The sequence below is a fragment of the Ceratotherium simum genome, chromosome 7, assembly GCF_057802395.1.
Source record: "Ceratotherium simum simum isolate JZ-2026a chromosome 7, ASM5780239v1, whole genome shotgun sequence".
Lineage (NCBI taxonomy): Eukaryota > Metazoa > Chordata > Mammalia > Perissodactyla > Rhinocerotidae > Ceratotherium > Ceratotherium simum.
The window spans coordinates 23,299,830-23,315,611 of NC_141906.1; the positions used below are offsets into that span (position 1 = coordinate 23,299,830).

General features: G+C 52.7%; 3 protein-coding genes across 4 annotated transcripts; 2 read left to right on the forward strand and 1 right to left on the reverse strand.

Annotated features, from left to right (window-relative positions):
* Window positions 1-5: 5 nt before the first annotated feature.
* TPP1 (tripeptidyl peptidase 1) lies at window positions 6-6,865 on the forward strand. The gene is made up of 13 exons (XM_004418376.3): window positions 6-85; window positions 203-274; window positions 552-691; window positions 1,878-2,028; window positions 2,240-2,367; window positions 2,797-2,975; window positions 3,164-3,362; window positions 3,509-3,697; window positions 3,942-4,011; window positions 4,452-4,572; window positions 4,654-4,812; window positions 4,969-5,094; window positions 5,274-6,865. Exons 1-13 carry the CDS (start codon window positions 6-8, stop codon window positions 5,412-5,414), a joined length of 1,755 nt encoding a protein of 584 aa, XP_004418433.2. The 3' UTR covers window positions 5,415-6,865.
* A 961-nt stretch (window positions 6,866-7,826) lies between these two features.
* TAF10 (TATA-box binding protein associated factor 10) lies at window positions 7,827-9,223 on the forward strand. The gene is made up of 5 exons (XM_087433309.1): window positions 7,827-8,073; window positions 8,214-8,368; window positions 8,605-8,669; window positions 8,758-8,872; window positions 9,053-9,223. Exons 1-5 carry the CDS (start codon window positions 7,842-7,844, stop codon window positions 9,140-9,142), a joined length of 657 nt encoding a protein of 218 aa, XP_087289435.1. The 5' UTR covers window positions 7,827-7,841; the 3' UTR covers window positions 9,143-9,223.
* ILK (integrin linked kinase) lies at window positions 9,192-15,781 on the reverse strand. 2 transcript variants are annotated; one of them, XM_087433305.1, is made up of 13 exons: window positions 15,694-15,781; window positions 15,131-15,310; window positions 11,877-12,042; window positions 11,598-11,693; window positions 11,298-11,394; window positions 11,111-11,194; window positions 10,924-11,009; window positions 10,672-10,781; window positions 10,435-10,562; window positions 10,227-10,348; window positions 10,027-10,126; window positions 9,784-9,914; window positions 9,192-9,599 (listed from the first exon to the last, which is right to left on the reverse strand). In XM_087433305.1, exons 2-13 carry the CDS (start codon window positions 15,217-15,219, stop codon window positions 9,450-9,452), a joined length of 1,359 nt encoding a protein of 452 aa, XP_087289431.1. In that variant the 5' UTR covers window positions 15,220-15,310; window positions 15,694-15,781; the 3' UTR covers window positions 9,192-9,449. The 2 variants fall into 2 exon arrangements, with proteins under 2 accessions (XP_087289431.1, XP_087289432.1); XM_087433306.1 differs by lacking the exon at window positions 15,694-15,781 and adding an exon at window positions 15,613-15,630.
* Between the last annotated feature and the right edge of the window lies 1 nt (window position 15,782).

Consider the following 15,782-nt stretch of genomic DNA (forward strand, 5'->3'; position numbering starts at 1 on the left):
TGGTGATGGTGGTGGTATCTAGTGCTCATGTGATCTGTCACATGACAGCAGATCTGCAGAAACACGGAATGGGACTCCAAGCCTGGTGAGAGATTAGGGGGGCCCCAGGAGAAGGGGGTCACATTGGAGGGAGTACGTGTTGGAGGGAGGGAACGCAATGACCATCTGGCTGCCGCTGAAACCCCACCTGCCGCCCCTGCAGCCTCCTAGGGCTCCTTGCCCTCCTCGTCACCAGCAAATGCAGTTACAGCCCGGAGCCAGACCAGCAGCGGACGTGAGTTGACTTAGCACTGACTGCCCCCTTCATTATGTCCTGTCCTGCACCCACTGTCCTTGTCCTAGCCTCCCTCACCCCCTTAGCACCTCCTGGTACACACTCCATAGACTTATCCCCAGGTTCCCAGGTCCAGTCCCCAATCACCCACCTCTGTGAGCCATATCTGCTTCTGGGATCCTACCCAAGGACTCAGCCCCTAATCCTGAACCTTCCGTGACTAATATTTCCCATCCCCACCCTAACGAAGACCATGTTCCTGACCCTGACTCTGCAGGCTGCCCCCAGGCTGGGTGTCTCTGGGACGTGTGGACCCTGAGGAAGAGCTGAGTCTCACCTTTGCCCTGAAACAGCAGAACCTGGAGAGACTGTCCAAGCTGGTGCAGGCTGTGTCGGATCCCGGCTCTCCTCACTACGGTGCCTGTCGGGACTGAGGGTGGGATGTGGGATGCAGTGGAGGGATACAGGGCTGGGCTGAGAATGGGACGGTACAGATCACATCAGGGTCATGCTCTTGGTGCCTGTCGAGGGGTGATATAGGGCAGATGAATGGCAGTTGCTCTCATTGAAGAATTTCTGAATAAAAAAGTGAACTGGAACTAAACTGTCCGAAACTAACTCACACTCTTTCCTCTAAAACTTTCCACCTGTGTTAATCAGGCTAGAAAGCTAAACATAGATGTAGCTTAAGAGCATAGGCTTTGTGATCAGATCTGGATTCAAATTCTGACTCTACTGCTTACCAGCTACCAGACAAATGGGGAAGTAGCATCTAGTACATGTAGGGGCTTAAACTGATCCCCAACCCTCAAATCCACTCCCACTTCCTCCTCCATTCAGACATTGAGGCTGCCAGTTCCAACTCCAAAATAGCCTTTGGAGGAGTCTACTTCTCACCATCCCTTGTTGCCACCAACTCAGTTGTTTATTGTCTCACCTGGACAGCTGCCCAGCCACCTGCTAGTCTGAAGTCTCCCCTCCACCCCACTCCCCACTCTACTCCCCACTCTGCTCCCAAACAGTCAATGTTTTACTCCAACGGTCAAGCTGGATTGTGTCCTTCCCCGGCTCCAAGTCCTTTATGATGGGGGAAGAGAGGTCTGTGTGAGGGGGCAGTCTCAGATTCACCCAGGAGGCGTGTGCATGGCTCCATTCAGAAAAACAGTGACTCACTATCATGTTAAGCTTAAAGTCATTAAGTATGCAGATTTGAGCTAAATTAGATGTCATCTTATAATTGGCTCTGAAAGTTTTGAAAAATTCTATTGGAGATAAAATGGGAATTTTAAATTCATTAACAGCTTTTATTTTTCACGATCATGGCAATGCATGCCATGGTGCAGCATTTGCAACCTACTGACCTTTACAATAAATCCATTCTCCTGCCCATGGCATTCCAAGTCTCTCCAGCCTTTTCTTCCCCTGGCCCCCAAATACAGCCCGCACTTACACAGCCTGCCCTTTTGCTAGAAAGCTCTCACTCATCCCTCAAGACCCTGCTCCGGGTTCCCCGGGAAGTCCCGATGTCTTCTGGTTGAAGTCCAAAAGGGGCAACTTGGAAAAGCAATGAATGAAGGCAACAGCCTCTACCGAATTCCTGCAGGAAAATACCTGACCCTGGAGGATGTGGCTGAACTGGTCCGGCCATCACCACTGACCCTCCGCACCGTCCAAAAATGGCTCTTGGCGGCTGGAGCCCGGAACTGCCACTCAGTGACTACACAGGACTTTCTGACTTGCTCGCTGAGTGTCCGGTGAGAGGGAATGTTTTCCCTATGGAGGGTACCAATCATCCCATCAGGGAGGCTAGTCACGCCAATGGGAGGGAGTTGAAAGCTTGCTGGGGGCTTGTGGGTGAGAGCTAATGCATGGGGAGACAACGACTAACTGTCCAGTGATGCTCAAGCAGCCTCCTCTGCTCCATTCCATGCTCTCTGACCTTTGTTCTCTATCTCTGTCCTCCAGACAGGCAGAGCTGCTGCTCTCTGGGGCTGAGTTTCATCGCTATGTCGGGGGATCTGCAGAGACCCATGTTGTAAGGTCCCCACGTCCCTACCAGCTCCCGAAGGCTTTGGCCTCCCATGTGGACTTTGGTAATACCCAGTGGGGTTGGTTGGGGTTGGAGAAGGCAGAGTCAGAGGCTGGAGAAGTTTAGACGCTGTGGGGGCGGTTAGGGTGGGGTCAGCAGTAAGGTGGGGGTTGGAGTCTAAAAGATCTCCTCCGGCTGGCCCGGTGGTGTAGTGGTTTAGTTTGCATGCTCCACTGCAGTGGCCTGGGGTTCACAGGTTCGGATCCCGGGTGCAGACCTACATACTGCTCATCAAGCCATGCTGTGGCAGCATCCCATATACAAAATAGAGGAAGAGTGGCACGGATGTTAACTCAGGGCAAATCTTCCTCAAGCAAAAAGAGGAAGATTGGCAATAGATGTTAGCTCGGGGCCAATCTTCCTCACCAAAAAAATAAATAAATAAAATTAAAAAATAAAAGATCTCCTCCTCAAGTGTGACCCTTCCCCACAGTTGGAGGACTGCACCGCTTTCCCCCAACATCATCCCTGAAGCAACGCCCTGAGTCACAGGTGGCAGGGACTGTTGGCCTGCACCTGGGGGTGACCCCATCTGTGATCCGTGAGCGATACAACTTGACAGCACAAGACGTGGGCTCTGGCACAACCAACAACAGTCAAGCCTGTGCCCAGGTGAGCCATGCAGAGAGCCCCAGGGTCCTCACAGCCTTCCCAAGGTGCCCAACCAGCCTGGCGCTTGCTTTCTGACTCTAACCCCCGGGCTCTCATCCCCTATCCTGTGATCTGGGACAGTACCCCCTGTCCTGACCCTTGGGGCTGCATCCTCTGACCCATGATATCTGCTCTGACTCCCTCCATAGTTCCTGGAGCAGTATTTCCATGACTCAGACCTGGCTGAGTTCATGCGCCTCTTTGGTGGGAAGTTTGCACACCAGGCATCAGTAGCCCGTGTGGTCGGACAACAGGGTCGGGGCCTGGCCGGGATCGAGGCCAGTCTAGATGTGCAGTACCTGATGAGTGCTGGCGCCAACATCTCCACCTGGGTCTACAGTAACCCTGGTACTGCCATGGGGACTGGTTGGTGGGGAGGGGGTGTGGGTGAGTGTTGATCCCTGCTCCCTGAAGGGAATCCCATGAGCTAGAGGGAGAGCCTGACAACCCACCAAATGACTGCCCTTATGCTCCAACCCCTCAAAAAAATCCAGGCCGGCACGAGTCACAGGAGCCCTTCCTGCAGTGGCTCCTACTACTCAGTAACGAGTCAGCCCTGCCACATGTGCACACCGTGAGCTACGGAGATGACGAGGACTCCCTCAGCAGTGCCTACCTCCAGCGGGTCAACACCGAGTTCATGAAGGCTGCTGCTCGTGGTCTTACCCTGCTCTTTGCCTCAGGTGACCTCCTACTCTAAATTTAGACCGCCTCCACTCACCCACCCAACCTGGCAGATTTGACCCACAGTGACATGTGAACCTCATCTCTGACTCATAATCTGAACTCAACAGAGACCACTGACTGACCTCTAAACTTTGACCTCTTGCACTAATGACTAACACTTGAATTTCCTCTCCGACATCTGAACCCACACACCAAGCTCTGACCAATTAATCTGAGTGCTAAACTCGGTCTCTCTCCCAGGTGACAGTGGGGCTGGGTGTTGGTCTGTCTCTGGAAGACACCAGTTCCGTCCCACCTTCCCTGCCTCCAGGTAAGCACCCTAGCCGACCACTTACCTGTGACCACCAACCTTTCATCTGTGACCTCCTGATCTGGAACCTTTGCCTGACTGCACCAGGCCCTCAGCTTTACCTGCTCTGGTTGCTGCACTCCCCTCTTCTTCCTGTAGGTCCCAGGCCCCAAGACTCCTGAGTAGGACACAGCTCCCAGTGTTCCTTTTCCTCAGTCCCCAGGCATTTTAGTGAAAGATTTGGTGGGTGTTCCATAGGGAAAAATGTGCACAGTCACCTCAGGCCATGCCTTGAGGGCTCAAAACCTCTTAGTCATCCCCCTGTACATGCTTCCCTACAGAGTCCAGCCCCTCTGCAAGTCCAGCCCTTATGCAAGATCCGGGGCATACTTCCCCATCCCCACTCATTTTGGAGGTCCCCTTGGGACCCCTACGATCTGAGTGCTGTCTTCTGCCCTCAGCCCCTATGTCACCACGGTGGGAGGCACATCCTTCCAGAATCCTTTCCGAGTCACAAATGAAGTTGTTGACTATATCAGTGGTGGTGGCTTTAGCAATGTGTTCCCACGGCCTTCATACCAGGTACGCATATGTTTGTGTGGGTGGATGGGTAGGGGGGATCCTCAGTTCAGCAGACAAGACTCACTCAGCAATGCCTTTCAGGAGGAAGCTGTATCCCAGTTCCTGAGCTCCAGCCCACATTTGCCGCCATCCAGTTACTTCAACGCCAGTGGCCGTGCCTACCCAGATGTGGCTGCACTCTCTGATGGCTACTGGGTGGTCAGCAACAATGTGCCCATTCCATGGGTGTCTGGCACCTCGGTGAGAATCAGCCTGGCTCCAAAACCCCCACTCAGCAACTACTCTTGCACCCAGAACCCCTGACTCCTCAGAGACCTCTGGTCCTTTCAAACATCCCTCTCCCAAAGTCCAATCACTCTGAACCCCTAACCTCTACTTACACCCTCACCCTTGCAGGCCTCTACTCCAGTGTTTGGGGGTCTCCTAGCCCTGATAAATGAACACAGAATTCTCAGTGGCCACCCTTCTCTTGGCTTTCTCAACCCAAGGCTCTACCAGCAGCGTGGGACAGGACTCTTTGATGTGAGTGTGGAATGGAAGGGGGCGGACGTTTTCCTAAGAGTATGGGGAGTGCTAAAATGAACTTGAGGGCAGTTCTTACGGGGTGGGAGAGCCCCTGGGATGTGAATACAATGTGAGGGAGTGCAGTCTATTAGTACTGGGACCAGCAGACCCAAAGCTGATGCCCACTTTCTCCCTAGGTAACCCGTGGCTGCCATGAGTCCTGTCTGAATGAAGAGGTGCAGGGTGAGGGTTTCTGCTCTGGCCCTGGCTGGGATCCTGTGACAGGCTGGGGAACACCCAACTTCCCAGCTCTACTGAAGACACTAATCAACCCTTGACCCTTTCCTACCAAGAGAATGGGCCTGTCCCCTGCCCCACGGCTGGCGGCTCGGTCCCTTATTCTGCAGTTGGAAGCCCTGCTGAACCCTCAACTGTTGACTGCTGCAGATAGTTTATCTCCCTAACCCTGAAATGCTGTGAGCTTGACTTGATTCCCAATGCTACCCTGCTCCATGATACTCAGGTCTCCCTACTCCTGCCTCAGGTTCCTCTACAGATGCTATAACCAGTACTGTTTGGGAGCCTCCCCCCCCCCCATTTCTTCTTTCTCTTTTCAACCAGACTTTTCCAAAGGGTTGTCTACGCAGTCTGTATACATTATTCCACCTCATGTTCTCTCAATTCATTGCAACGAAACCTCTGCTTTCATTTTTTCACTTTTTCCTCCCGACACTGAGAAACAATGGCCTCCCCGCTGCTTCATCCAGTGCACACGTCACAGTTTCCGCTTTAGGGGCTCTCTGTCATAGTTGCTCACTCTCTCTCCTTCTTTAGCTTCCAGGGCTTAACTTTTCCTCTGACCATTCTCTCTTCCTCCTTCATTCCCTCTTCCTCCTTCTCTTTCTCTTCTTCCTCATTGAATATTGGTGCACTTCATTGCTCCATCCTTAGTCTTTTGCTCTCGTCCCTCTACCCATTGTCCCCTGGAAGAAATCAATCACTGGCATCCACAGCCATCACCATCTCCCAAATCAGACTTTCTATCCAACAGTAATTGATACCACAGATGCAAGATGTGTGAAACTCAATACTTGATCTCCCTCCTTCCCAATCCCAAACTGTTCTCTTTTGTTTCTTCTTGGTAAATGATACTACGCTTCTTCCAACCAAGCCAGAAACCTAAGTGTCATCCTAGACTCCCATTTCTTTCACCTCCCCCCATCACCACCTTCAATCAAGTCCTATTGACTTCACCTCTTAAATACATCTTTATCAATCCACAAGTCCTGCCAAGTATGTCTCCTAAGTATATCTAGAACTCGTCTGCTTCTCTCCATCTCCACTGCTACTACATTAGCTTAGAGCCATCTTGTCTCTCCTCTGAACTGTAGGAGGCCCTTGCAAAAAGTGTCCTTATGTTCTGCCCTTCCCTAAACCATCTTCCAGAGTAAAATGCAAATCCCATCAGGTCATTTACTTGATTAAGACCCTTCAAAGATTACTGGATAAAGTTCAGTCTTTTTACCATGACTCACAAACTGGATCCCTTCCTTGCTGTTTGTTCCTGAGTAACAAGTTGTTTATCCTCCCCTGCTCTCCTCCCCACACTTTCACTCTTGCTCAAGACATTCTGTGCCCTTAACACTACTCTTAACTCCCCTTTGCTTGGTTGACTTCCAGGATTTTTTCAAGAATCAGCTCAGAAGTCACCTTCTCCTGTGAACCTTTTGGCTTCCTGAAATTAGTTGATTTTGGCATGTCAGAAAAATCCTAGATTTTTGAAACCAAACCAGTTTGATTCTTGGTTCTGATATAGACTAGGAGAGAACCTTGGGCAAGTAAGTTCATCTCCCTGAGGCATTTTTCTCATGTTAAGTAGGGATATCGATACCTGCCTCTCATAACAAGCAGGGAATAATTAAATGGAATCAAGTTGATAGAGCACCTGACACACAGAAGTAAGCAGCAGATGTTAGTTCCCTTCCTCTGCTGCACTGCATTCTGTGTCTACCTCTAGGATTGTAAATCTCACATAACATTGAAATTGCCAGATTACCTGTTTGCCTCCCTTTCCAAGACCATTGGTGCCTAGAGGACTAGAGTCTTGTCCTACTTAACTTTGTATTCCCAGGCCCTAGCTCAGGATTGGCAAATAGGAATCAAATAAATGTTTGCTGCATTTAAAACCCCACTTTTTCACTCGCTGTGATTTTGCATATGTTGTTTACCCAGGCTGAAATACCTCTTTCCACCATCTACAGCAACACTGTGTGCGCTATCCCGCTGCCCTCACTTCTCCCGGCAGCTGGCGGGGAGTGGGGGCTTTCCAACTCCATTACTAAGCCTTAAAAACACTGAATGAGGGAGCTATAAAGGATGCAGGTTGGCAGGCCTCCTGGTCGAGGGGGCTGGGCCCAGGAGCCCCAAAGCAAGGTCTTTAGGCGTAAGGCTGAATGAGGGGGTCCCAGACCCACCGAAGAGAGTCCTCGACATTCAAGGGTTCCTATCCCAGCGGAACACTTGAATACGGCGCGGTAGAGGGTGGAATGTCCGCGGCCAGCGCCGTTCTCCTAAGCTGGTCCCCGACCTTCAGTCCATGTCATCCAGCGGGAGGATGGGCAACCGGGAGGCGGAAAACCTACGGCGGAGGGCGAACACGGCGTGGGCGCGGCGAGTCGCGAGGCGTGTGACGTCACCCATGGTGTGTGTGCGTAACGTGAGCGGAAGCGGAAGCGGCTCTGTTCGCCGCCTCTCCCACCGGCCCGATGAGCTGCAGCGGCTCTGGCGCGGACCCCGAGGCGGCGCCGGCTTCCGCCGCCTCGGCCCCGGGCCCGGCGCCCGCGGTCTCGGCCCCCGCCGCGCTGCCCGCCGGCACTGCTGTGGAGAACAAGGCCAGCCCCGCGGGGACAGCAGGGGGGCCTGGGGCTGGAGCCGCGGCAGCGGGCACGGGACCCGTGGCGGCGCGGGCCGGGGAGCCGGCCGAGCGGCGCGGGGCGGGTGAGGGCCGGGACGGGTGAGGGCGAGGGCAGCGCCTTGGGCTGGGCCCAGCGGCGGGTGAGAGCAGAGGGTCTAAGGCAGATCTAGCCGGGGCCCTGCGCCCCCCACCTCCGTGTCTCAGTTTGCTGGTTCTTCTCCAGCTCCGGTGTCGGCGGGCGGCGCGGCGCCCCCCGAGGGGGCCATGTCTAACGGGGTTTACGTGCTGCCGAGCGCGGCCAACGGAGAGGTGAAGCCGGTGGTGTCCAGCACGCCTCTGGTGGACTTCCTGATGCAGCTGGAGGATTACACGCCTACGGTGGGCTTCCAGCCTGAACAAGGCTGTTGACCCGCTGTCACGCCAACTTTCCGCCACACCACCTGGATTTCCAGCGTCCTCTTGTATTTGCTTCCCTGCTAGCTCTTGTGATTTATCCCCTCTGCCCACCCAAACTGTGAGCTTCCTGATAGCCAGGCCTGTCCTCCCCCATTTCCCTTACTCTCTCACGGCAGTGCACAGGGCTAACCCTGACAGTCATCTAATTGATTTCTCAGATCCCAGATGCAGTGACTGGTTACTACCTGAACCGCGCTGGCTTTGAGGCCTCGGACCCACGCATGTGAGTAACCTGTGGGCAGGTTAGAGCCTTGGGTGCTTGTGTGGACTCTGTTGTCCATCTCCTCCTCATACCAGTTTTTTCTCTCTAGAATTCGGCTCATCTCCCTAGCTGCCCAGAAATTCATCTCAGATATTGCCAACGATGCCCTACAGCACTGCAAAATGAAGGGCACAGCCTCTGGCAGCTCCCGAAGCAAGAGCAAGGTGTGAGGGGAGGCTCATTGAATCAGTAATTACCTCCCCAGCAGCAGAGGCTTAATTTATGCTGAAACTCCTTTGGGGAAACTAAGTTCTAGGGGAGGTGAATGACCTACTCAGGGTCATCACCTGGGACTGAAATCTGGGATTCCTCTGCTCAGCTGGTGCTCTTCCGTCTTCCCTCAGGACCGCAAGTACACTCTAACCATGGAGGACTTGACCCCTGCCCTCAGCGAGTATGGCATCAATGTGAAGAAGCCGCACTACTTCACCTGAGCCACCCAACCTAAATGTATTTGTCTGTCCCCTTGACCCCACACCAGCCTGTTTTCATAATAAACTTTATTGTGACAGGCAGGGCTGATCCCTCCCATGCTGGGAGACACCGTGTGGCAAGTGACAAAGCTCTGAGCCCAGCCCCTTTTGGGGCCACAGTGGTAGGGATGGGGGCAGGGGATGGGCCCCATGGCTGGGGTAGTACCATGACTGGAGGCAGGGAAGGCAACCAGAGGCCTGCAGCTCTGGGGAGGTGCACTCCCCTGTGTCCTGACACCTCTGGAGTATAGGCAAGGACATTCCAGCCCTACTTGTCCTGCATCTTCTCCAGGATAGGCACAATCATGTCAAACTTGGGTCGCTTAGCAGGGTCTTCATTCATGCAGATCTTCATGAGCTTACACACATGGGGGGAAATGCCTGGTGGGATGGTAGGCCGAAGGCCTTCCAGTGCCACCTGCAGATACAGGGAAAAACCAGGTAGGTCTCAGAACTTGAGTCATGTGGGGAAAAGCCTCTAGCCCTCAGGACAGGATTACTGTATATCCAAACATACACAGTATGAGAGCCCAGCCCCACCACAGTTATTGTCACTGCCACCACCATTCCCCCAACACAAGTATATAGATTTGTGCTCTCACTTTCATTCCAATCTCCATGTTGGAGAGGTCAGCAAAGGGTACCTCCCGTGTCACCAGTTCCCACAGAAGCACTGCAAAACTCCACATGTCTGCTGAGCGTCTGTTTGTGTCTTCAGGCTTCTTCTGCAGAGCTGGAGGGACGGGACTTATCTGTTCCAGCTGCCTGTCCTGTCCTGTCTCTGCCCCCTTCCATTACTACTGAGCTGGCCCTTCTCTACCTCCCAACATGATGCCCTCACTCACCTTCAGGGGCCACCCAGGCAGGTGCATACATGCGCCCAGGGCATTGGAAGGAGAACTTCACGTCGGCCATGCTGATTCGGGCAGTCATGTCCTCATCAATCTGAGGAAGAGAAGATAGATTTGAGGAAGGAGGTAAGTCCTATTCTAGATAGGGAAACGGCTTCTGGGGGCCTGGGCCGGGAGTGAAGCTGTGACCTCACCATTACGCTACGGCTATTGAGTGCATGTCGTGGGATGAGGGGCTCTAGTGTGTGTAGGAAGGCCATGCCCCTTGCCATGTCCAATGCAAACTTCACAGCCTGGCTCTGGTCCACGACGAAATCTAAGAAAGGAGGCAAGAGTCAAATACTTCGGAGAGGCTCACACATCCTCTGCCCCCTCCAATGAGATCTGGCATCCCCTACTCACTGGTGCCTTCATGTAGTACATTGTACAGGGATCCATATGGCATCCAGTGTGTGATGAGGGTGGGGTGAGGAGCAGGTGGAGACTGACAGGCACCTAGCACTGGGAGCACATTTGGATGCGAGAAAATCCTGAGAGGGAGAGAGTGTCCCTGGCTGAGACCCAGCATAAAAGATCTCCCTCTGGGTGCTAGTCAGGGTTCCTTGGAAACAGCAGCTTCCAGTTTAGGCTTTGCCCCACCTGAGCCGGGGACATTCCTCGTTGAAGTCCCTGCTTTTCCTTGTACTCCAGTCTCGAACCTTCAGCACCTTCACGACGATGTCATTGCCCTGCCAGCGGCCCTTCCATAGCTGAGGGACAGGTAAGGGTTAGGAGGCTTGAACTAAGGCCACCACTTTCTTGCCTGCTAACTGGAGGAGAAACTTAAAACAGGTGCAGAGCAGGTAATTTGTCGGGGTTTGGGGCGGGAGGGCCAAGAAGGGCAGGGGTCACCTCTCCAGAGTGATTCTCGTTGAGCTTCGCCAGGAAGTTGAGCTGTTTGAAGTCAATGCCGGAGTGTTTGTTCAGAGTCCCGTTTCCTGAGAGTGTGGGCAGGTCAGGTACCCAGCTTCCCCCTCACCCAGCCCCAGGAGCCCAGGATTATTCCCTATTACCACTCCTCCCCCCACAACTGACTCACGGGGTCGAGTGCGGGTGGTCCCCTTCCAGAATGTGTCCTTGTATGGAATACGGTTGAGATTCTGTCCCATCTTCTCTGCCCGCTCTGGGGAAGAAAGACAAATAGTCTTCGTCTCCGCTGTGGTCTGGAGGGAGGAGATAGGCAGGGACAAGACAAGAGGGCACAAGCTCGGGGGTAGAGGACGGACCTCGGAGAAGCTCTCTCAGGGGTGCCTTGGCTTTGTCCACAGGCATCTCTCCATACTTGTTACAGATGCTGACAAGGGCCCCATTAGCCACCAAGTCCTGGAATGAAAAGGTGCTTGTGATGAGGGCCCCTGCTACCTCCCTGGCGGTCACAACCAACCAAGAACACAGATGCAGTACAAACCCTGTGAGTGTCATACACTGAGCAGTACTCACAGGATGGGTTGAGGGTTCCAGAATCTCCCAATCAGGCTCAGACTTTGCTTCCCACCCACCCCAGGGCTCGAGGCCTGAGTACTCACCTCTGCCACCTGATCTTGGCCCCAAAAACAGGCATAATGTAGGGGGACATTCCCATGCTCATTCACTGCATTGATGTCAGCTTTGTACTGCAGCAGCTGGTCCCCATGGCGAGAGAGACACACAAAGAGGCAGAAGGCACAGTCAGTCACAAATAAGAGATGGTGTTGAGGCATTTGAGGAGGGAGAAGAGTACACATACTGTCTCCAGTATGTTACAGTGCCTGTGACTGACTTCTACGCATGTATGTGATGTAGGTGACGGAGGGGTTCATACATACCTTCTGTACAATATCACGGTGTCCATGACTGGCTGCCAGGTGCAGGGGGGTGTCATCCCCACGGTTCATCACATTGATTCGAGCACCCCGCATGATCAGCATCTCAACCACAGCAGAGCGGCCCTCTCGGCAGGCCCAGTGCAAGGGAGAGAAGCCATGATCGTCCCTTTGAGGAAGGGGCAATGGTCATTCATCTGGAGGTGGGATGGGGGCAAAGGCTTTGATACAGAAAAAATTGATAGGCACTCTGCATACTCTCCGTGGGAAACCTTACCTCTCCAGGACTTTGATTCTCATTCATGCCAGCAATTCCCAAAGCTGTCCAATTCATACCTTCCCCTGAGCTTCAAACCTAACCAACCACCACGTGAAATCCTGACAAGTCCATAAGATTCATTGTCTTCACCACCATCTCCCACTAGCTGTTTTTCCCTGGCACGCCCCATCTCATTAAATGGTAGCATTCATCTGGTTTCCTCTGCACCTCTTTTGTAACATCTGTTGGTCCTTTCTATTTTGCACTGCATCTTGTACATCCCCCTACTATAGTACTTGTCACACTGGATTGTAAAAATCTGTTAATGGGCTGTCCTGTCTATTAGACTGTAAACTTGAGAAAATGGATTGACAGTAGGTATTCAGTGCATGTTAATGGGGTGATGTCTTGGAGAAGGAAGGCCACAACTCATGGGAGAGGGAGCAAGCTTACTGATTGGCTCTGGTACTGAGACTAAGATCTAAAAATGGAATGGAATTAAACTGATGTTCAGGAAGGGTTTATAATGAAAAGGAGAAATGCTTTTGATAAGTCATTACTGATGAGGCCACCACATACAACAGGATTCCTCTGCTCAAGCAGTCCTGGGCACAGAAAACAGGAAAAAATGAGACTAGCTTCTCTAGAAAGAAAACTATCTGACTTTTTTCTTACCCCACTGACATATATTTTCTAAAGTAAAAAGTGTACAAAAAACCCAAAAAACAATTGGGTGGGAGCTGTGCCTGCCTGACAGCCCGGGGCCATAAAAGGAAATTCCCTCCAGTCCCGGGTGGCAGATCCAAGAGGCGGAGCAGGGGGCGGTCTGTGGTCCTGGCCACAGCCTCCGGATGCCTTAGTGCTGAGGTCACTTCCCGTGTGGGGGCTCTAGGCGGGACCTGGAGCTGATTGGTGGGCTGGCCATCCCGATGCCCCCCACAGCCGCTGAGGGTGGGGGGCGTGGCTTTTAACCTCAAGATTCCCCTCCACAGCTGCCCTCATCTGCTCACACAGAGATAGCAAAAAGCTTTCCTGGGAAGTGGGTATCTACCTGCTCCTCGAAGCAATTACCACCCCTGCCTTATCAGTCAGTTTTGCCTCCCAGCTCTTTAATTTGTGTCATGGCTTATCAGCCTCCTGAAGGCTGTGGCCCCAGAGCAGGCCAGAGCCTGAAGGCAAAAGTTTGGGGACAAGGGTACTACCTACTGTCAGCCTGCCTGTCCACCTCAGACCCTGGACTTTAATCCCAAAGAGGCCTGCAGGGCGTTTACCCCCACCTCATATCCAGACTATAACCAGCTTGTGCTCCCAAAGCCCAGCCCCTCAAACCAGCACCAAAGCCTTGCAGTTTCATTAATGCCACCCCTTTACCTTTCAGCAGCAAAAAATCTTCCTAGATGCCAGGCCCACTGGATAACTTCACTTAAGCTTTTATAACCCCACCAACAAAACAGTAATGGTGCTCACTGGCTTTATCAGAGCACCCTTTGAGTTATATGAAAAATGGAACAAGTGACTGCAAATTATGGAGAAATAGTGTAGAGCCTAATGGAAACCAGTAAAGCCTGGATGAAGATAACTGGTGTTCCTTACCTCTTAAACCTAAACACTAAATTCCCAACCTTAAAAAATAAAATTTTAAAATTAAAATCCCCCATCCTGAATCAACATCACTACTGCTTTTCTTGCCTTCCTGTCTCAGCCTTTTAAGCCTGTAGACAGCCTTAAAGAACCTGTCTACATTCCCTTTTTCTGTTTCCTCACCTCCCATTCAACCTGCCACAAGGCCACTGCCTTGAGAGCAGGCATTACCTCTGATTCTGGGCCTCTAGCGCCTAGTACAGGTGTTCAGTATAGTTCCTTAAATGAAGGAACCCAGTGTCATCTGGTTTCTTCACCTGTTTTCCTCTGAAACACCCCTCACAGAGATCAATGTAAATTCAATGATTACTTTAAAGTGCTCAAGTTCTTTGACCTCTCAGCAGCCTATACTACTGCTGACCACTCCCCCTTCATTGAAACATTCACTTCTCTAAGCTTTACCAACATATTTTCCTGTTTCTCCTTCAACCTCCACTTGTTCATTTTTGGTCTCGCAGGCTTCTCATCCCCTCTCCTTCACACCCATGTCTTCAGGTTTCATCTGTATGCTAATATCACCCAAGTCTGTATCTCCAAGTCAGATCTCTCTCCTGAAATCCAAATCTGCATAACCAACCACCTACTCCACAATTCCACTTCGCTCTACTGTCACTTTAACATGTCCAGGGTGGAACTCATCATCCTCCAGTCGTCTGTCTCAGTAAAAGAAACCACCATCTACTCAAGTGCCCGAGTCAGAACCCTGGTCATCATCTTTGACCTTCCTCAATTCCCACACCAGATCTCACCAATTCTTTATCCTGATGATTTCAGGAATCTGATCACTTCTTTCTTTTTCATATGACCCCATTCTAGTCCAAGCCGTTACTTCTGGGATAGACCAAGCAGTTGCTTCTCTTCACATCACCACTTGCTCTTCACAAAGCATCCAAAATGACAATAAACAAATGGACAACCTCATCATATCACCACACAGCTTTAAACCCTTAGCCTAAATATCCTTGCATGTTCTAGCTGATTCTTGCAGACCTTTCCAGTCTTATCTCCTGTCGTTCTCCACTTGTACTCAACGCTTCAGCCCACAGAAGCCCATATGGAACTCTGGACAATTTCAGGGTACTCTCCACTCTATCTTGCCTCCTAGCTTTTGCCCATGCAGTTCACTGAGGCTGGAAAGCTCTTTGCAGCCTCTGCCTGTGAAACTCTTATTCAGCAGTCAAGATTCAGCTCAAACACAGCTTCCTCTGCGGAGACCCCCTGCCACCCACAGGCTGGGCTTAGCACTCATCACACTGGATAGGAAAGTCAGCCATCCACACCAGACGTGAAGCAACCCACATCGCGGAGAGGAGCATGTCTCTGCCCTTCCTCTCACCCACCAGCCACCTCAGCTCACCCCTGGTTGAGGTCGTTCTCGGTGTTGTCCAGCCACAAGCGAACGGCAACCGCGTTGCCTTCCCGGCACTGAGTGAAAATGTCGTCCATAGCAGCGTCCCAGCGCTGAGTCCCCAAGATTGGGGAAGCCTGGGGACTGTGGAGGGATCCAGGGAAGGGGGTGAACCCCAAGCTTTGTCCCCTGCAGGAGAGAAGTGTTCGTGTTGGGGGTGGGGGTCTGGGCAGCGTCGCCGGCTACTAGAGGTCTGGGAAGGAGTTCAGGGTAGGGAGATGATCCCCGACTGTGTCCCCTGGGCGCGAGGGAAAGGCGGGTCCGGGCGAGGTAGGAGGTGATTAAGAGGTAGTATCTCCTGCAGGGACGTCAGAGAGCAAGCACAGAGACCCTACCCGCGAACAGAGCTGGGGGGGGGGTGGAGTTCAGGCGCTCTAAACCCTGGGGGATGCGATCGGGGATCCTTTCCCGGGGGAGCCCTCGTTCCCTACTCGGAACTCAGCCGGAGCGAGGGGTGACAGGTCGGCAGCGCTCGAGCCTTAAGGAGGGGACACGGGTGCTCCCACACTCACCGGGACTTGGGCTGCAGGAGCCTTCTTCAGGGAACTACCGTCCGGCCGCGCCCGCCGCCCAGCCCCGCCCCGCCCCTGGCCCTCTCTGG

Coding starts and splice junctions, on each gene's coding strand:
- TPP1 (XM_004418376.3), top strand. CDS start 6: ATGGTGGTGGTATCTAGTGCTCATGTGATCTGTCACATGACAGCAGAT. Junction 86..202: donor GGAATGGGACTCCAAGCCTG/GTGAGAGATTAG, acceptor CCGCCCCTGCAG/CCTCCTAGGGCTCCTTGCCC. Junction 4,012..4,451: donor CCCACCTTCCCTGCCTCCAG/GTAAGCACCCTA, acceptor TTCTGCCCTCAG/CCCCTATGTCACCACGGTGG.
- TAF10 (XM_087433309.1), top strand. CDS start 7,842: ATGAGCTGCAGCGGCTCTGGCGCGGACCCCGAGGCGGCGCCGGCTTCC. Junction 8,074..8,213: donor GGCCGAGCGGCGCGGGGCGG/GTGAGGGCCGGG, acceptor GTTCTTCTCCAG/CTCCGGTGTCGGCGGGCGGC. Junction 8,873..9,052: donor GCTCCCGAAGCAAGAGCAAG/GTGTGAGGGGAG, acceptor GTCTTCCCTCAG/GACCGCAAGTACACTCTAAC.
- ILK (XM_087433305.1), bottom strand. CDS start 15,219: ATGGACGACATTTTCACTCAGTGCCGGGAAGGCAACGCGGTTGCCGTT. Junction 11,395..11,597: donor GCCAAGATCAGGTGGCAGAG/GTGAGTACTCAG, acceptor TTTTCATTCCAG/GACTTGGTGGCTAATGGGGC. Junction 10,349..10,434: donor TGTACTACATGAAGGCACCA/GTGAGTAGGGGA, acceptor CTCCTTTCTTAG/ATTTCGTCGTGGACCAGAGC.